Here is a 14,715-nt window from a genome sequence, read left to right on the forward strand (position 1 = left end):
TGATATAACTTAATTTCGTTTAATAATATAATTAATAATAATAATAATGTTCAATAGATAATTTATACGCTATCTTAAATTGTACAAAATGTATATATTAATTTCAATAAGTTATTCGAGGCTAGAGGACAGTTACTTTAACAGCTACGTAAATCACGTATCTTCGTGGCAGTGCAGCCGAGATAAATCATTATCTAATCAGATTTCAATTTCTTCGTTTATTGTTGATCATTGTTTACAATCAGTGTACGAAAGTACTGTCCATTAAAGATATAGTAGGCCAGAGATTATAATAGATTACTTCACGTAATTCTGTAGTGAAAGAGCATCCTTCTCCCCCTTCCCACTCCCTTGCGTCTTTCGGCAGCAAGCGATACATAAATGTGTTACCAACATTTAATTAAAAGACTAGCTATAATCTTTTTCATTATCAGTCAGGTGCTTTTTAAGACACCATGATAAGGCAATGCTGTGATTCTGTGGTCACTTGCAAAAAACTATTACTCTTTTCTATTTACCAAATATATATGAATATTTATATATCTTATGTATATATACATATACATATATATTTTTTTCTACACGATAACGAACGAACAAGTTAAGTGCTTTAGATTTAAGCATATTTTTTGCAAGCAACCTTGCGTTTCTTATTATTTAAATAACCAATATTTATGTCTCTAATTCGTACATAAAATTTATAAGGAAACAAGTGAAGCAGAAATTGATTTACAGAAATTATATACAAAATTAAAAGAAAAAGAAGAAAAAAGAAACGATTCGTAACTTTCTCTTAAGGATAACATTACATACATTTCGTTGCCCGATGGAGCATTACATCAGTGTACTCAATATATGATATCATCAATACATAATAACGAGATATCCATCGGATGTAAATGCACTGTCGACTAACAATCCTGCGAGTAATTAAGTAATACCAAGCACAAATTCGAGAGTTTTTGTACATGGACACGGCGTGGAAATGAACGAGATGACACCGCTATTTTAGTTCACGTCGATATGTCCTGCTAGAGTGACTTCGTGATCCCGCAAAATTATATATATATACTCAAATAGAATAGATCCTGGACGCTTTGAAGTCTGCGACAATGCAGTGTATAACGACGTATATACAATTTATATATCTACAATGCTCTTACTTTTTAAAAAAGAGAATCGTAACAAAATGTAGAAAAACACGAATGACACTTTTATATACAATTAATCCTATCGATGCCACTTATTGTATCTGCTATGCAGCAATAATACATTTAAAGAGATTCCCTCTTGTCTATATGATACATTATTACATATCCATAAATAATATACTTCTATTTTATGATTCATTCTTTTCTTTTTATCCTTTCTTTCACTGCCAAAAAATATATACCGCATTTACATCAGATTAGTGGAAGAGAAATGCGTTCGGACGCTACCTTTTCTCTATTAATCGATAGTAAATAATCTAGATATATTGGGCAACAAGTAACATCTGTTCCCATAAATGAACTAATATATCATCATATTTTAATATACAGTATGTATGGTACAACATGATACAATTCGGATTGCATTGAATAACTTGGCGATTGGCATTTTATCTTCTCATGCAATTCGTGAGAAATAACAATATATATATCCATAGTACTTACAAGGTGATAAAATATTTGTATGTATCTCTCTGTCTCCTCTCTCTATACAGTCTCTACAATTCTTGCAACATATTTGAGTTTCGCATTGAAATGTCCGACACTTTAGCGATTCAATGACGATCAAGATGAAAAGAACAGGACATTGAATCTGACGAAGAATATTATCGAGTTGTATCTGCAAAACTTCTAAGTACAATATCAACAAAAATGAGACCAAATCGAAGGGGTTTGCGGCAACAACATGCTAGGAGAAAGATATGAAGGAAGTTTCACGGACAATTCTATAGTGAAATAAGTGAAAAATATCGCAAGTTCTTCAATACCTTAAAAACAAAACAGGAAAAACGAGATGCTAAACGTTGCGATTGTAACCACAGTGAAACTTATCAATTGAAATAAGTTAAGGATTTCACATGATTGAGCATGTCATTAATCCGAGTCCTTCAATTTACGATCTAATGGCGAGTATTGACTTTGTGGAAGTAGGTAACTAGCGTTCGACATTGTCAGTATGATATATTTGTTCGCATTAGAAATTAATTTCCACGCTTTCACGTTAATGCCAGACAAAACTTTCGAGTGAAAATCGGATCGCAGATGGCCAGCAGTCGATACGTATGGAATACATCCGCAAGTCTGCTAGTCGGTAGAACAAGTGTACAAAAATGACTGTATGTTGACGCATTTCGGAGATGTTATGCTAAACTTCTGCTCCCAGATCGCGTACGCCTTGCTCGGCTATCGGCACATACTTGTCCTCAATCTTCACGAGCAGGATGACTTTGTCGACGTGCGATCGTCGATTGGGGTCGCGATGATTCGGCGACCAACGATGAACTACGCAACCCTCCATGCCTCTCTCTGGTACCCAATGTTGCCAGCCGGAACGACCACCTTGCTGTCGCATCCTTTCGTCTGGCCAAATCACATCTATACGTCGACCCAAATTGATAGCGTCGTATACTTGATTAGGGTCCATAATCTGTTCAAGAAAAATCGTCTCATTAATGATTCACCTATATTTTTATAAAATATTTCTACTTCTTTCATATAAATCTACCAATAATACTAATCAGATAGCGATTAAAAGTTTCAAATAATAAAACTATAATACTTGAATAAAACATCAGATATAATTTTAAACAATTCATTTTAATTCGACTAATGGAATTAATATGGTTGAGAGTGATTCTAAGGCATTTTTACATATAATTTTTACATTTTACATTTTACATATAATCAATAAGTTGATGTAAACTTGATGCATATGATGCTATAATACTTACGCGAACTCTTTGAAAAACTTCCTCTTTTTCTAGCTTACTGGAAAAACTCGTCTCACTCTTCGTTTCCATTTTAATATCATTATTACTGAGAAGTCCGGCCAAACTGGCGAGTGTCGAGCTGGTTGGCTTCCCGACGGAAGCTAGCGAGCCTCTGTTACCACCGAGAGAACCCGTATTTGCACGACCGAGGGAACCCCGACCAGTCGAACCGCCGATTTGACAGCCAGACTCCATTGATTGAGAACCGGAAGTGTTGTGACCCGATTGAGCATAGCCTATCATTCATAAATTATGCATGTAAGAATAATATAATCTAAATATGAGATTGTTGTTGAGATTGATGAACTATTGCAATAACATTGATTATCAAATAGATATTTGCAAATACCAGAATGTATGTTGTATGTAGTCATCGCGTATACTCCATCATTTCCGAAGCCTCCGTCATCTTGGGAACCAGTACCGCCTGAGGAACAACCTTGACCACATCTTCTTCTTATTCTAAAAATGAGAAAAGTTCATTGTCAGATCCAGAAATAAATTTATTACGTTGCCTATTTAAAATTAGATTAAATATGGTTTGAGATAAAATCATTTTCATTCTAAATACGTACCTTCTCCATAGTTTCAATACAGTGCTTTTTATAGTACCGAAAGTTAATGGTCCTCCGATTATCGAGCACAAATATTCGTTAGTCTCAGCGTAACTGGTCGTCAAAGGGGAGACATAGATCGGATACCCAATCGGTTGGTCACAAGAACTGTTGATTATATTTCTTAGAGCTTGTTTAGCGTTCTGTATCGAGCCGCGCTCCGGATTTCTGTTTCTCAGATACACCAGCTCCTGTTGCTGGCCGGCCCAAAGTCCACGGACGCATTCACGGTTCATTTTGATCACTCGGAAGCTCAAGTAACGTTTGTTGAGCATTATCACTTTATACTCGTCTATGCCGTCATCAAGCACATGTCTGAAAATATCGAAAGTTCGTTTTAATTTTTGTTATGCAGCATTTCCGCAATTTTCATTTTGCGAAATAGAAACCTGAGTGCTAGCAGACTGGGTGCTCCACTTAATACAGCATTTCTCCAAAGCGGATCTGCTTCGTGACTGATAACGAGATTCTGATCATGGTTGTCGATGGCTTCGTAGAGCGCCACTGATTCAATGTACTGTTCTGGACTCATAAAGTGATCCTGATGTAGTTTTAAGGCCATTCTTATTCCTTTCGCGACTACGGTGCGCAAGAGATCGACATCAAGCAGCACCCATTCATCGCGAAACGATGTTATCCGAAAATCTCCTGTTATCGAATATATAATAAGTTTAAAAAAATTTACATTAAATAATTCGTGGATAATTGCTATAAAGTCATATTATACCTTTAAATAACGCGTGCAATCCATACAGAAAAAATTCAACATTTGATAATGTATTGTGAGATGCAGCGCCTAACACGCGTCTTCCCAGTAGACTTAATGAAAGGCACAGAGACACGAGATACGAATCACGTGTTCTATCCAACGACTGGAAAATACAATATTTTGTAGTTGAAATAATTTTCGGAGGGATTATGAATTATACGAGTAGATCATCACTTTAATGAATGCTCCAATTGTAATACTTTAATTTTAAACAATTTAATATTTTCTTTCTTATAACATAAGGTAGCTACATCTTAATTTTTATTCTTTCGTAATTTAAATTCTTTCGTGATTCAAATTCTTCATCTGGCTACTTATAGCACTTAAAAAAGATAATTGTATTTGATGAGATTTAATAAATATTTTTTTATTTATTTTAAAGTGCCGATATACAAAGACAATGCAAAATTATTAAAATAACGAGTTGTGTTATAATATTAAGGTGATGAAATAATATAAATATATCACCAATATATATATCACCTTATCTTGTTTACCAGCGCAATATTGTATCCAGTCGAGGTAAACATTGCAGAAGAAGCTTCGCGTGATGCCACTCGTTCGGAAATCAAAATCTTCGTCGATTTTTACATTGAAGACGGGATCAAGGTCGACGAAGTTCTTGTCGAGCGTGGGTTTCAGCGCGTGAATGATGTCCGGATTTTCTAACCACTGCTTCAATTTGGGCGATTTCACGGCGTAAAAGATGATACTTTTAACGTAATAAGTAACCAGTACTTTGCGAAACTCAAACACCTGTAGCATAGAACCTGCCGAATTGTCGGAGATGGAATAACCTTCTAGCACGTATTTGGCGCTAGCAACTTCCCAGGCGAGCCAACGTTGGCTAAAGGCTGCGTTTACGCTAAGTACATTTGACATATGGCCCATTTCGCAGCAGCAGCAATTGTCATTATTCTCGATACCTTCTGAGATTGCTTCCACCTCTCTTTGCTGGCAATATGTTCCTCGAAATTCAAGACCTCTCAATTGAAACGTCACCAGTCCGTTACCTAATTGGACTATGTGTACTAAGCAGTTCAAATAATCCGACGCGAGCAGGAAACAATCGCCTTGCTCCACGTTTCCCCATCGACCGAGAGCGAGGTCGCCGCACAGGCTGTGTTGAAGAGAGCGCGTGAGTTGCTCATAAAATATTGAGTTCAGATTGTTGTCGTCGGCGCCCAAATTGCGTTCCAGATGCGAGGACATACGCGTGTTTGAATGGTCCACTCTTCTAGTCTTGTAATCTCTTTCCCAAAATTTGACAGGTCGCACGTAGGACGAGATGAAGATCGCGCTGCCCAGTAAGGGATTCAGAGGTGTGCTGAGCATAGCAGAGATTCCGGCCTGGAGGAAGAGCATCGCCGAATGCGGCACGGAGAAGGGCTGGGCAAACGCATGGAACGCGCTGCCCCAGGTGATCTGCCAGGGCGCAATGTACGTAACGACAAAGCGGATCTTGAGCAACAGCTCATAGATCTTAGCGAACGCGATTCCCGTGATGAAATAATCCATCAAGAAGGTTTCACTTAAATTTTTGAAGTCGAGTTGAAAGAAGAGCACCGCAAAGACGAGGACGAGATAGCGGGTGGACGGGTCAGAGTACGCCGACCTGAGAGATTTGAGGCCGCATACAACAATGATGAGTGCGCCTACACTTTCGCCAAACTTGTCCGCGATCTTCGACGAGCATTCCGTGAGTGCGCCCAAGAAGACGACTGGATAGAGCACGTTCCGCTCGAGAAAGCACAGGAATACGTAAGCCTTCTCGAACCACATGATCCTCACCGGTTCGCGTACTTCGAATTGTGCGTGCTCATGACTACGTAACACTGGTCTTGAAAGGCACAGCCACGGCAACTGTTTACGTAGTTGCGGCACGATGTAATGCAGAAGAAAGCCCAGGCAGCTTACGATACTCCACAGCACCGGATTGAGTTCCGGTTGCAGAGCGGTGAACACTGTCGTACGATGAATCCCGAAAGATAGAGTGCCAATTACCGTGCACACAATCAGATCGTTCTTCAGTCTGAAGTTCACAGTCGAGCGTAATTTTTCGGGCAAAGGATCCACCAGCTCAGTATCTGACATTTGTTCGCTCACCTTGATCTTCACGGCCTTCTTCTTGCCAGTCGATTTGCTCTTGGCCACTTTAAAACTCACACCTACAGGTGTCTGTGCTGACGACGTATTTTCGATAATTTTGGCTTCTTTTTCCTCCGTATATCTGTCTCCTATCTCTAAGGGCCATAAATTCGTTTTGAGGATGTCCCAAATCACAGTGGGATCCGAAGATGATCGACTTAGATGGTAGGATATTGCGACGAGTAGACCGACGAATATAGAAAATAAGATGTGCTGCGAGGATTTGGGCTCGAGAAGGGCGCCGTAGGCAAATCCGTAAAGAATAAGAATTGCGATAACGCTGCGACACAGACAGTACACTGATGATACCAGACTGGTGGTCGCGTTGCCGCCAAACAGATGAATGTCTAGGTGTTCACAAACGTACATAAGAAACGTGTTGATCTGCGGGAAGAGTCCTAATGAAAATATAATTGGAAAGCAGAGCAGAAATATTAGAAGAATGTTTCGCACTTGTAGTATGAGATCGTAATCGGCGACACGCAATCCATATACCCGAAAATCGGACGATTTGAAGTTCCTAAGCACTTCGTTGAAAATCAGAATGAGACTCGAGCATAGAATATAGTACGTGGGCCTGGAGAATACTATAATGCGATTGAAACCGTGCGTAGGCGATGCGGCATCGGGTTGGACCGATTTGAGTAGTGAATACTGGCAACCGGCTGTTACAAAACAGAATATGAACGCGAAGATGTCCCGATAGAAGCCTTGTTGCAGCAGCAGAAGACCTAATCCCGCGACTGCACCCGCCAGAAACGTGGAAACGATAGTCTCAAACACAATCAAATTACGATCGAGCAGAGCTAGCAAGGCAAGACGATCGAAGCGTATTTTAATATGTGGCAGTCTTCCAATCTTCCATTTATAATAATGTCTGGTTCGTGTGGGCTTGGAATCGGAGCCATCCAAACCATCAACGAAACGATTCCACGACAGACTGGTGTTTATGTCGGGTTCCTGCGTGGGCAATGTCAGTACTGGCATACGGCTGAAGTCTGAATGATATTGATTTAGATTCAGATTACCCAGTAGATTTTGCAATCTACGATTCCTGTCGGCCATCGAATCCGAATGTGTGATTAAGGTGTGATGAAACTGTTCGCGCTCCGAATTCTCGCCGAGTGTGCATTGATTCGAGCTGCCCGTATTCGAGGAGATCAAATTCGATGGTGGTGAGCTCTGCGTCTTGGTTTGATTGCTTGCCGGACTTGACAGCACCGGTGGTGTATCGATTATCACCGTCAGACCAGCAGAATTGAGTGACAGACTGCTATAACTGTTGCTCAGAGACTCTGCGAGTTCCCAAGTCGCATCATAATGTATATTCTGATTGAGTTGCTGACGTAGTAAGGTATTTAAGAGCTTTTCGTTGTGTGGATTGGCGGGTATTTGCGTCGCTGTCGCTGCCGCAGCAGCGGCAGTCACATCTAGACCTTTCTCATCGAAAGTGTAAGCCAACCAATGACCGTTATCGTCGCGAAAGTAGTGCACTGCTCCTTCCGAAGTGTCGTTCTGATTAGTGGCTAAATGACACTCGCCACTCGAGATCAGACCGAACAGTGCAGTTAACGGCACAACGTTATCATCGCGACTGGCATTGTTGCGCGACCTAGCACGGTAAACTATATTAGGTTGTCGTTTTAGTCGTCCGTATCTAGCCCGAAAAGTTCGCTTCTCGGAATTGCGACTGAGCCGCAAATCAGACGACGTGGTGTTCGACTGACCAGGCAGATCCCGACCGGAATTATTCAGTAACGCGGCCAATAACGGAGACGCCGGGCTCGGCAGCAACGTGCTCAATTCGTTGTTTGAACCGCTTGTTTGTTCGAGCTTGGTATCTCGCCTCCTAGTTCTTTGTCGTCGCACTTGGATGTAACGTTTAAGATTCCCCCGTGGCTGTTCTTCACTTGGCACGATACTGTCGTCCGCGACGTCCGACGCGGTGGGTTTTGGACGGCTCTGTTTGGGAATCGCTCCCTGATGACGCTTGGTAGTGTTGTCCACCTCTAGTTGTGGCAGCAAATTCCGCTTTACCTCATTTTCGATGCTGAGAGTCGTTGTACTCGACGATCCCGAATCGGGCTCTTTAGAATGAAGATCTACACAAATCAGTATACCGTATTGCTTTTATTCATTTTACAATTTTGATTAACGTTAGAAGATCGATTGCTTGAATTCTTATTTGTGAAGATTGCATTGTGAATTGAAAATCATGCGCAAAGCTGGGTGGCGCTAAATGTGCGATACGCTCATCTGCCAATCGAGTACTGTATTAAAATATTCTTTGATTCAGTAATTTCCCCAACGCGATTGAAAAACCTAACTTTATAGTGCGTCCAACTTACAATCTGTACTAGCCGTCTGTAGGCTCTCTGACGTATCCGTATCATCAGAGCGAGTGAAAGTCCAAAATACTGGCAGCACGAATTAGAAAAACGTAACAATATAAGCTTGCAAATAGCAAAAAATAATTCGACCAGATCACTTTTTACCTACAAAAAAAATCAATACATTTCCATACGCTGAACTTACTCTTACTTGTCCACGGTTCCCCCGAACAATCCCCGCTCTCGAACAACCAATCTATTCCGATTATGCTCCCTGAATTGAGCGGATCTTCCGTGTTTTTCGATTTATCTCGCTGTTTTTCTTTGCTCTTTTCACCGTCCGAAAATTCATGATTGCTCTGATTGGCATTGCTGTATTTCCTTTTCACTCCTCTAGATTTGGACTCTTCTAATAAAGCATCTCGAGAATTTGCAGAATTATTATCTATTCCGTTATCGTCATTGAATCTAAGAAGATAATGCTAACGTGAATAAGATTGTGTTGATGTATTTAATTAGAGAGAGCATTATATTTAATGCTTATATTTAATGATACAATTATATTTACTGATTAGTACCTTGAGAATCTATCTTCAAATCTACCAGCGCTAAGACTTCTATCTCGAGTAGACGTAGCGCTTGCATCATTTATATTTTTTCGTGTCAGTAATGGACTGTAGGAATCACAAAGGCTGAATTCTTCTGAACTTTCATTAGCAAATTGTTCGTCACTCTGTTCCGCTATCGGATAAACTATCTCGGATCCGAAACTAAGATACGGTAAGAGCTGTAGCTGTAGCTGATTTCTCTTCAATGTATTTTGTGGTAAAACCTTCAACATTTCATTTCAGAAAATATGCATCTTTTATGGAAAAAAAATAGTTGCAACAAAATATTTCATATAAAACAAATTGTACCTTTTTGGTATTAATTGTTTCAAGACTCTGGGGATGAAGTGGCAGGTTATTGTCATCAGTGTTACTTATGTTTTTACTGGTAGCGCCAATTGTTTCGAGACTTTGTGGATGTACTAATTGCTGGTGCGGTTTCTTGGGAATAACCTTAGAATTAAAATGATACTTTTATATTACGAAGTATTAATACATTTTAATGCTCGTTATTAATGCTTGCTAGGAATAAATCGTTTAAGGTTGCAAAATTATATTCAATTATGTTATTCAACTGAGATTTTTACTTAACATTGTTTCAATTTTTTCATTTAATATACTTCAATTAAGATTTGTAAAGGAAATTTACCTCTAAGGATTGTGGATGAGACGAGATCTTATTGTTATCCACATCTCCTTTCTTTGATATGATTTCTAAACTTTGTGGATGATCATTCGTTAAACATGCTTTCGGTATGGAATTGGAGTTGAGTCTGCGAACGCTCCGATTTAACATCCAATATGGATAATCGTCGCCGATATGACGATGATTTGTCAATTCTAACGAACTGGTTTGCTTTATCTGGCTTTCAGATCCCGTTTTACCGAGATTGCTTTGCTTAAAATATCGTTGGCAAAACACACGGGGTCGATCTTCCTCCGCTATTACTACACACTTTTGCCTCTTCAATTTCCATTCTACACATAAATATTAATCCTAATTATTTCTCTTTTTTAATCTTTTCATATATTATTACATATAGTTGAGAATTACCATTTATAATATTTTTAGATCGTGGTTCGTGATATTGTGCAGAAACTAATTCAGCTTCGTGCACGTTGATGCTGGTTATCATTGGTTTACTAAGTTGCTGAGCTTCTTCCGAGCTTTCCGAACTGTTTTTCCTATGTATTTCTACCTTTAAATCTATGGTCGAGCTAGCTTTGTCTCGAGTATATTCAGACGTTATACTATCTGCGTCGGAATTCTGTATATTTGGTTCAATAAACGAGTTGCGTGATGAACATTCTACAGGTGGTGTGTCCGTTTTACCTAGAAACAGATTATACAATGAGAAAAATATACAATGAGAAAAGTTGCTTTCGAGCAAAGTGATATATGAATATTGTAAGTTAATGATGAAAAAATGGAATTTATACAAAAAAATATTAAAGTATAGAAATTACATATTATGAGAAATTTTATATTAAGTGGAATAAAATATTGTTTTCTCGTAATAATTTTATTTATCAAATAATTTGTCATTAGAGCTAGAAAATATAGTAGTAGAACTCTCTGTTTATATAAATAAGTTCATGCTCAATTCTAAATATACGAACTTATAGCCGAGTTCTTATTATCCAAATTAATAAGAATCATAGGAATTTGATTTCAATTATCTGAACATTCTGAACCATTTAATTATCAAATTGTCTTGTTTCTCGACATATTCGGATAAATAAAGTTCTATTGTATAGATAAAAAAGTTCTTTGTAAATCTCCCTAAGTAGGTCCTTTCAGTCATTTTATTTCAATTTTATAAATTAACATATTTATTTCATAGTGTGATGGGGCTTTGTAAGTTTGATGATAAGAGAAATTGATTCATAATAAATCATCATTATATATTCATAGTTGATTTAAGACTGTCTTAAGTACAGTCTTATGTCATAAACCAATCATAGATCAGTATTCATAGTTGGTTCTTATTTTAAGATCATCTTAAGTAATACTTTCAGATGCTAGTTACGGTTTTATAATTAGTTTTGACAAAGATCTTAAGATTATAATATGCAAAGCTATATTAGCGTCTGAAGACATTAAAGTCTTAAGATAAGAATGGACTATTCTAATTTCGTTCTATGTCCTAGATTTTATAAGAGATTGGAGAATTTGAAGGTTGCGAGTGAAGAAATTTATAAAGTGAATGGTAACCCGTTTCAGGAATATATTTCAAGAAATTTTTCCATATTTCATATTTCCATATTTCAAGAAATTTTTTAGGAATGTAAAAATTTCAATAGGTCAAATTTTCAAGAAAATTTAATCATTTTAAAATAAAATAGTCTTATTATTATTTTTTTAAATTATATGCTTAGCATAGTATGTTACTTTTATATACATATTATATAATAATGCTATTTATTCATATAAACTCAATTATGATGTCATTGAGTTGATTAGCATTATGAATCATGCAGCATAGATACCATTTAAAACTTGCAGCTCTATGCCATGGCTGGTTTGATCTTGTGACTGTTCCCTAGATTTGTTATGGCTCGCCCATTTCTTCTCACCCTCTGATTTCTGCTGACTGATAGTTTGATTGGGTTCTTCTAGACATTCGGTGGTATCATATACACAGTGCAGAGCATGATTTACACACTTTATTGTTCCAAAAACAGCGACGAATGACGAGCAATATGCCAGCCAAACGTATAATGTAGGAGGGAAATACTGAAACATGAAACTCTCCTTAACAGACTTGCTCTTCTGCAATTGTCATAAAAAACAAAAGCAACAAAGTTTCTTGCAGATAAAGATGGCAAAACATTTATGTAAACATTAGATAAGTGTCTTAAATAATCACGAGTCAACAATCAGCCGTTTCTTTTGAAAGTGTCACGAATTCAAATATGAAATACGACGATAAACTCTCATTAAAAAATTAACTTTGGATGCCTATTTTGATAGTTTTGCGAAAACAGGCTTTACGCAACTTTCAAAATAAACGGCTGCGCAAATATAGAAAGGAGAGAAAAGGAATGTTGCAAGCGCTTTTTTTCCTCCTTTTTCTTTTTACCAGGTAGATCGTAAACGGCAGGCAGAGCAGGAACAGCCAGATGTAGAGATGGAACGTATTGGAGAAAATATCGAGATGCGGATCGTAAAACCAGCCGCCTGTTAGGCTCGCCCAGACGCCCTGCCTCAGGATCTCCAGCGTTTGCGAACCCATACTCCCAGTGGCCGATGTAATCGAGCTGCCTCACCATCTTTCCATAACGTCTTAACGTCCGACGATCCTGTTCGCGATCGCGCTTAGTGTCATCAGCTTGTCGACACGACCGGACGCGTGACGTACGGAGAGACGACGTTGCATCTTATTTTGTGTTCCCGTTAAATCGATGGATCTGGCGCACACACGATGGTTTGGCCACCGCACCGCCACAGATATACCTACTTCGGAGCTCGGAATGAAGGAGAAAATCGAAGGAACAGCCAAACTGTCATATCACAGCGACATCTTCGACAACTTGCCTGCGAAAGGCACCATCTCTGCAGTCTGCAATTTGCACTCGTTTCTCGCTCATTCGCTAAGAAACTTTACTTCTACCGGTAAAACAAATTTCTGTACCAATAATAATCGAATTATCACACGAAATATCTCAAAAACGCCAGAAATTGCAAATAAAATTGTAATTTTCTAACATTTTTCATAAGACCGATCAATTTAAACTAAAATTGGGATAAACCAATTTGGATAAACATTATCGTTTATAATTTATTAACTGTGATAATAAAGGATTTTTTTACCGCAGTCTTATCAATATAATGTATTATATATGGAATTCGCATGATTGCTAAAATTTAAGTGATTAATAAAAAATTGATAATATAGTATTAATTTTATATTAATTTCGTAATCATATATATGCACAGAAAGCATAAAGTCGTTTAAAAGATGACTAAAAGACGACTAAATTGTTATAAAGATATTTTTTAGTGAAAGAATATAGTCGATGAAAAGATGATTAAAAGCCGACAGATGCCGACAGTGTCGCACTGCTAGTAATTTTATAATCTTATCCATATGATAACTAAAGGATAATTTCTTTGGATATCTTTTAGTTTCACCGATGAAATACTATTAAAGATCGACATCCTTATAGGAGTTTGCGTCCTTGAGAATATTGAAATAATTAAGAGTTAAAAACTGATAATATTGCGTTAATTTTATGATTTATTAGATTTAGCAGACATTTTTACGCATTTAGAACTCAATAATATTCGATATTTTTCTTTAAAATTGTGATTTTAATGTTATAATCAAAATTTGATTATTAACAGAGATGATAACTGCAGAAAAAAAATTGTAATATATAGGATATTATAACTTTACAAGTATGCATATTTATTTATGAAACATTTATATAATAAAAAAATCATGAATTTAATAATGCATAAGCCAAATATTTATGTTAATAATAATAGCAAATTTATATCAATTGTCGATAATGTCAGCGTTTAATTATCTCCGGACTCTTTTTACCGCCGAAAATTTGCCCAAGGTCTTTAATAATATTTCGTCAGTGTCTTCAATACAATTTCTTTTACTTTTTTAAAAATTTGATACAATATAATGTTTAATAACATCGAATTCCTAAATTAATTTTTATATAAAACGAAATAAAATTGCACGATTGACAATATACGTCCCATCCCATTTCCTGCAATGTTTGGTATATCCTATATGCAAGAGTGATTATTTTTCATCATAATCCCCTTTGAGGACTCGACTACAAAAAAATATTTTAGTATTCATTAGACAAGAACAAAATTTCTCATAATGCTGTATCTTTTATTCTGTCCTATACGATTTTCAAACACGAGAAACTGAACTGCATCACATCTACTTGGTGGCGATTTCGCGTACTGTTCGCGAATGAGTGATAAAAAGTATCAAAATAATGGAAAGATATCTTTTTCATGTTGTCTTTTTGGCAATACGAAAAAATATCTTTTAGTCAACTTTTGCTTTGCGAAAATGATAACCATAGAAAGATGACGAAAAGATGTCTTTTTAAAATTATCTTTTCGACAAAACTAAAATATGTCTTATAGATAAATATAAAATATATCTTTTACTTTTTGCTAAAAAGACAATCTAAAAACCTCTTTTTGTTATCTTTTAACATATATGCTGCTGAGTGCGTACACACACACACACACACACACACACACACACACACACACACACACACACAC

General features: G+C 37.2%; 1 protein-coding gene across 2 annotated transcripts; it reads right to left on the minus strand.

Moving 5' to 3' along the window:
• Positions 1–198: 198 nt before the first annotated feature.
• On the minus strand, positions 199–12,902 carry LOC108688485 (pecanex-like protein 1). Of its 2 annotated transcripts, XM_018194762.1 has the most exons (15): positions 12,533–12,902; positions 11,940–12,186; positions 10,504–10,782; positions 10,099–10,427; positions 9,759–9,902; positions 9,420–9,673; positions 9,047–9,309; positions 8,860–8,928; positions 4,847–8,613; positions 4,322–4,466; positions 3,984–4,242; positions 3,556–3,909; positions 3,330–3,442; positions 2,942–3,216; positions 199–2,637 (listed from the first exon to the last, which is right to left on the minus strand). In XM_018194762.1, the coding sequence occupies exons 1-15, from the start codon at positions 12,683–12,685 to the stop codon at positions 2,356–2,358; spliced, it is 6,933 nt and encodes a 2,310-aa protein (XP_018050251.1). In that variant the 5' UTR covers positions 12,686–12,902; the 3' UTR covers positions 199–2,355. The 2 variants fall into 2 exon arrangements, with proteins under 2 accessions (XP_018050251.1, XP_018050252.1); XM_018194763.1 differs by lacking the exon at positions 8,860–8,928.
• Between the last annotated feature and the right edge of the window lie 1,813 nt (positions 12,903–14,715).

This window comes from Atta colombica, unplaced genomic scaffold (assembly GCF_001594045.1).
Source record: "Atta colombica isolate Treedump-2 unplaced genomic scaffold, Acol1.0 scaffold233, whole genome shotgun sequence".
Lineage (NCBI taxonomy): Eukaryota > Metazoa > Arthropoda > Insecta > Hymenoptera > Formicidae > Atta > Atta colombica.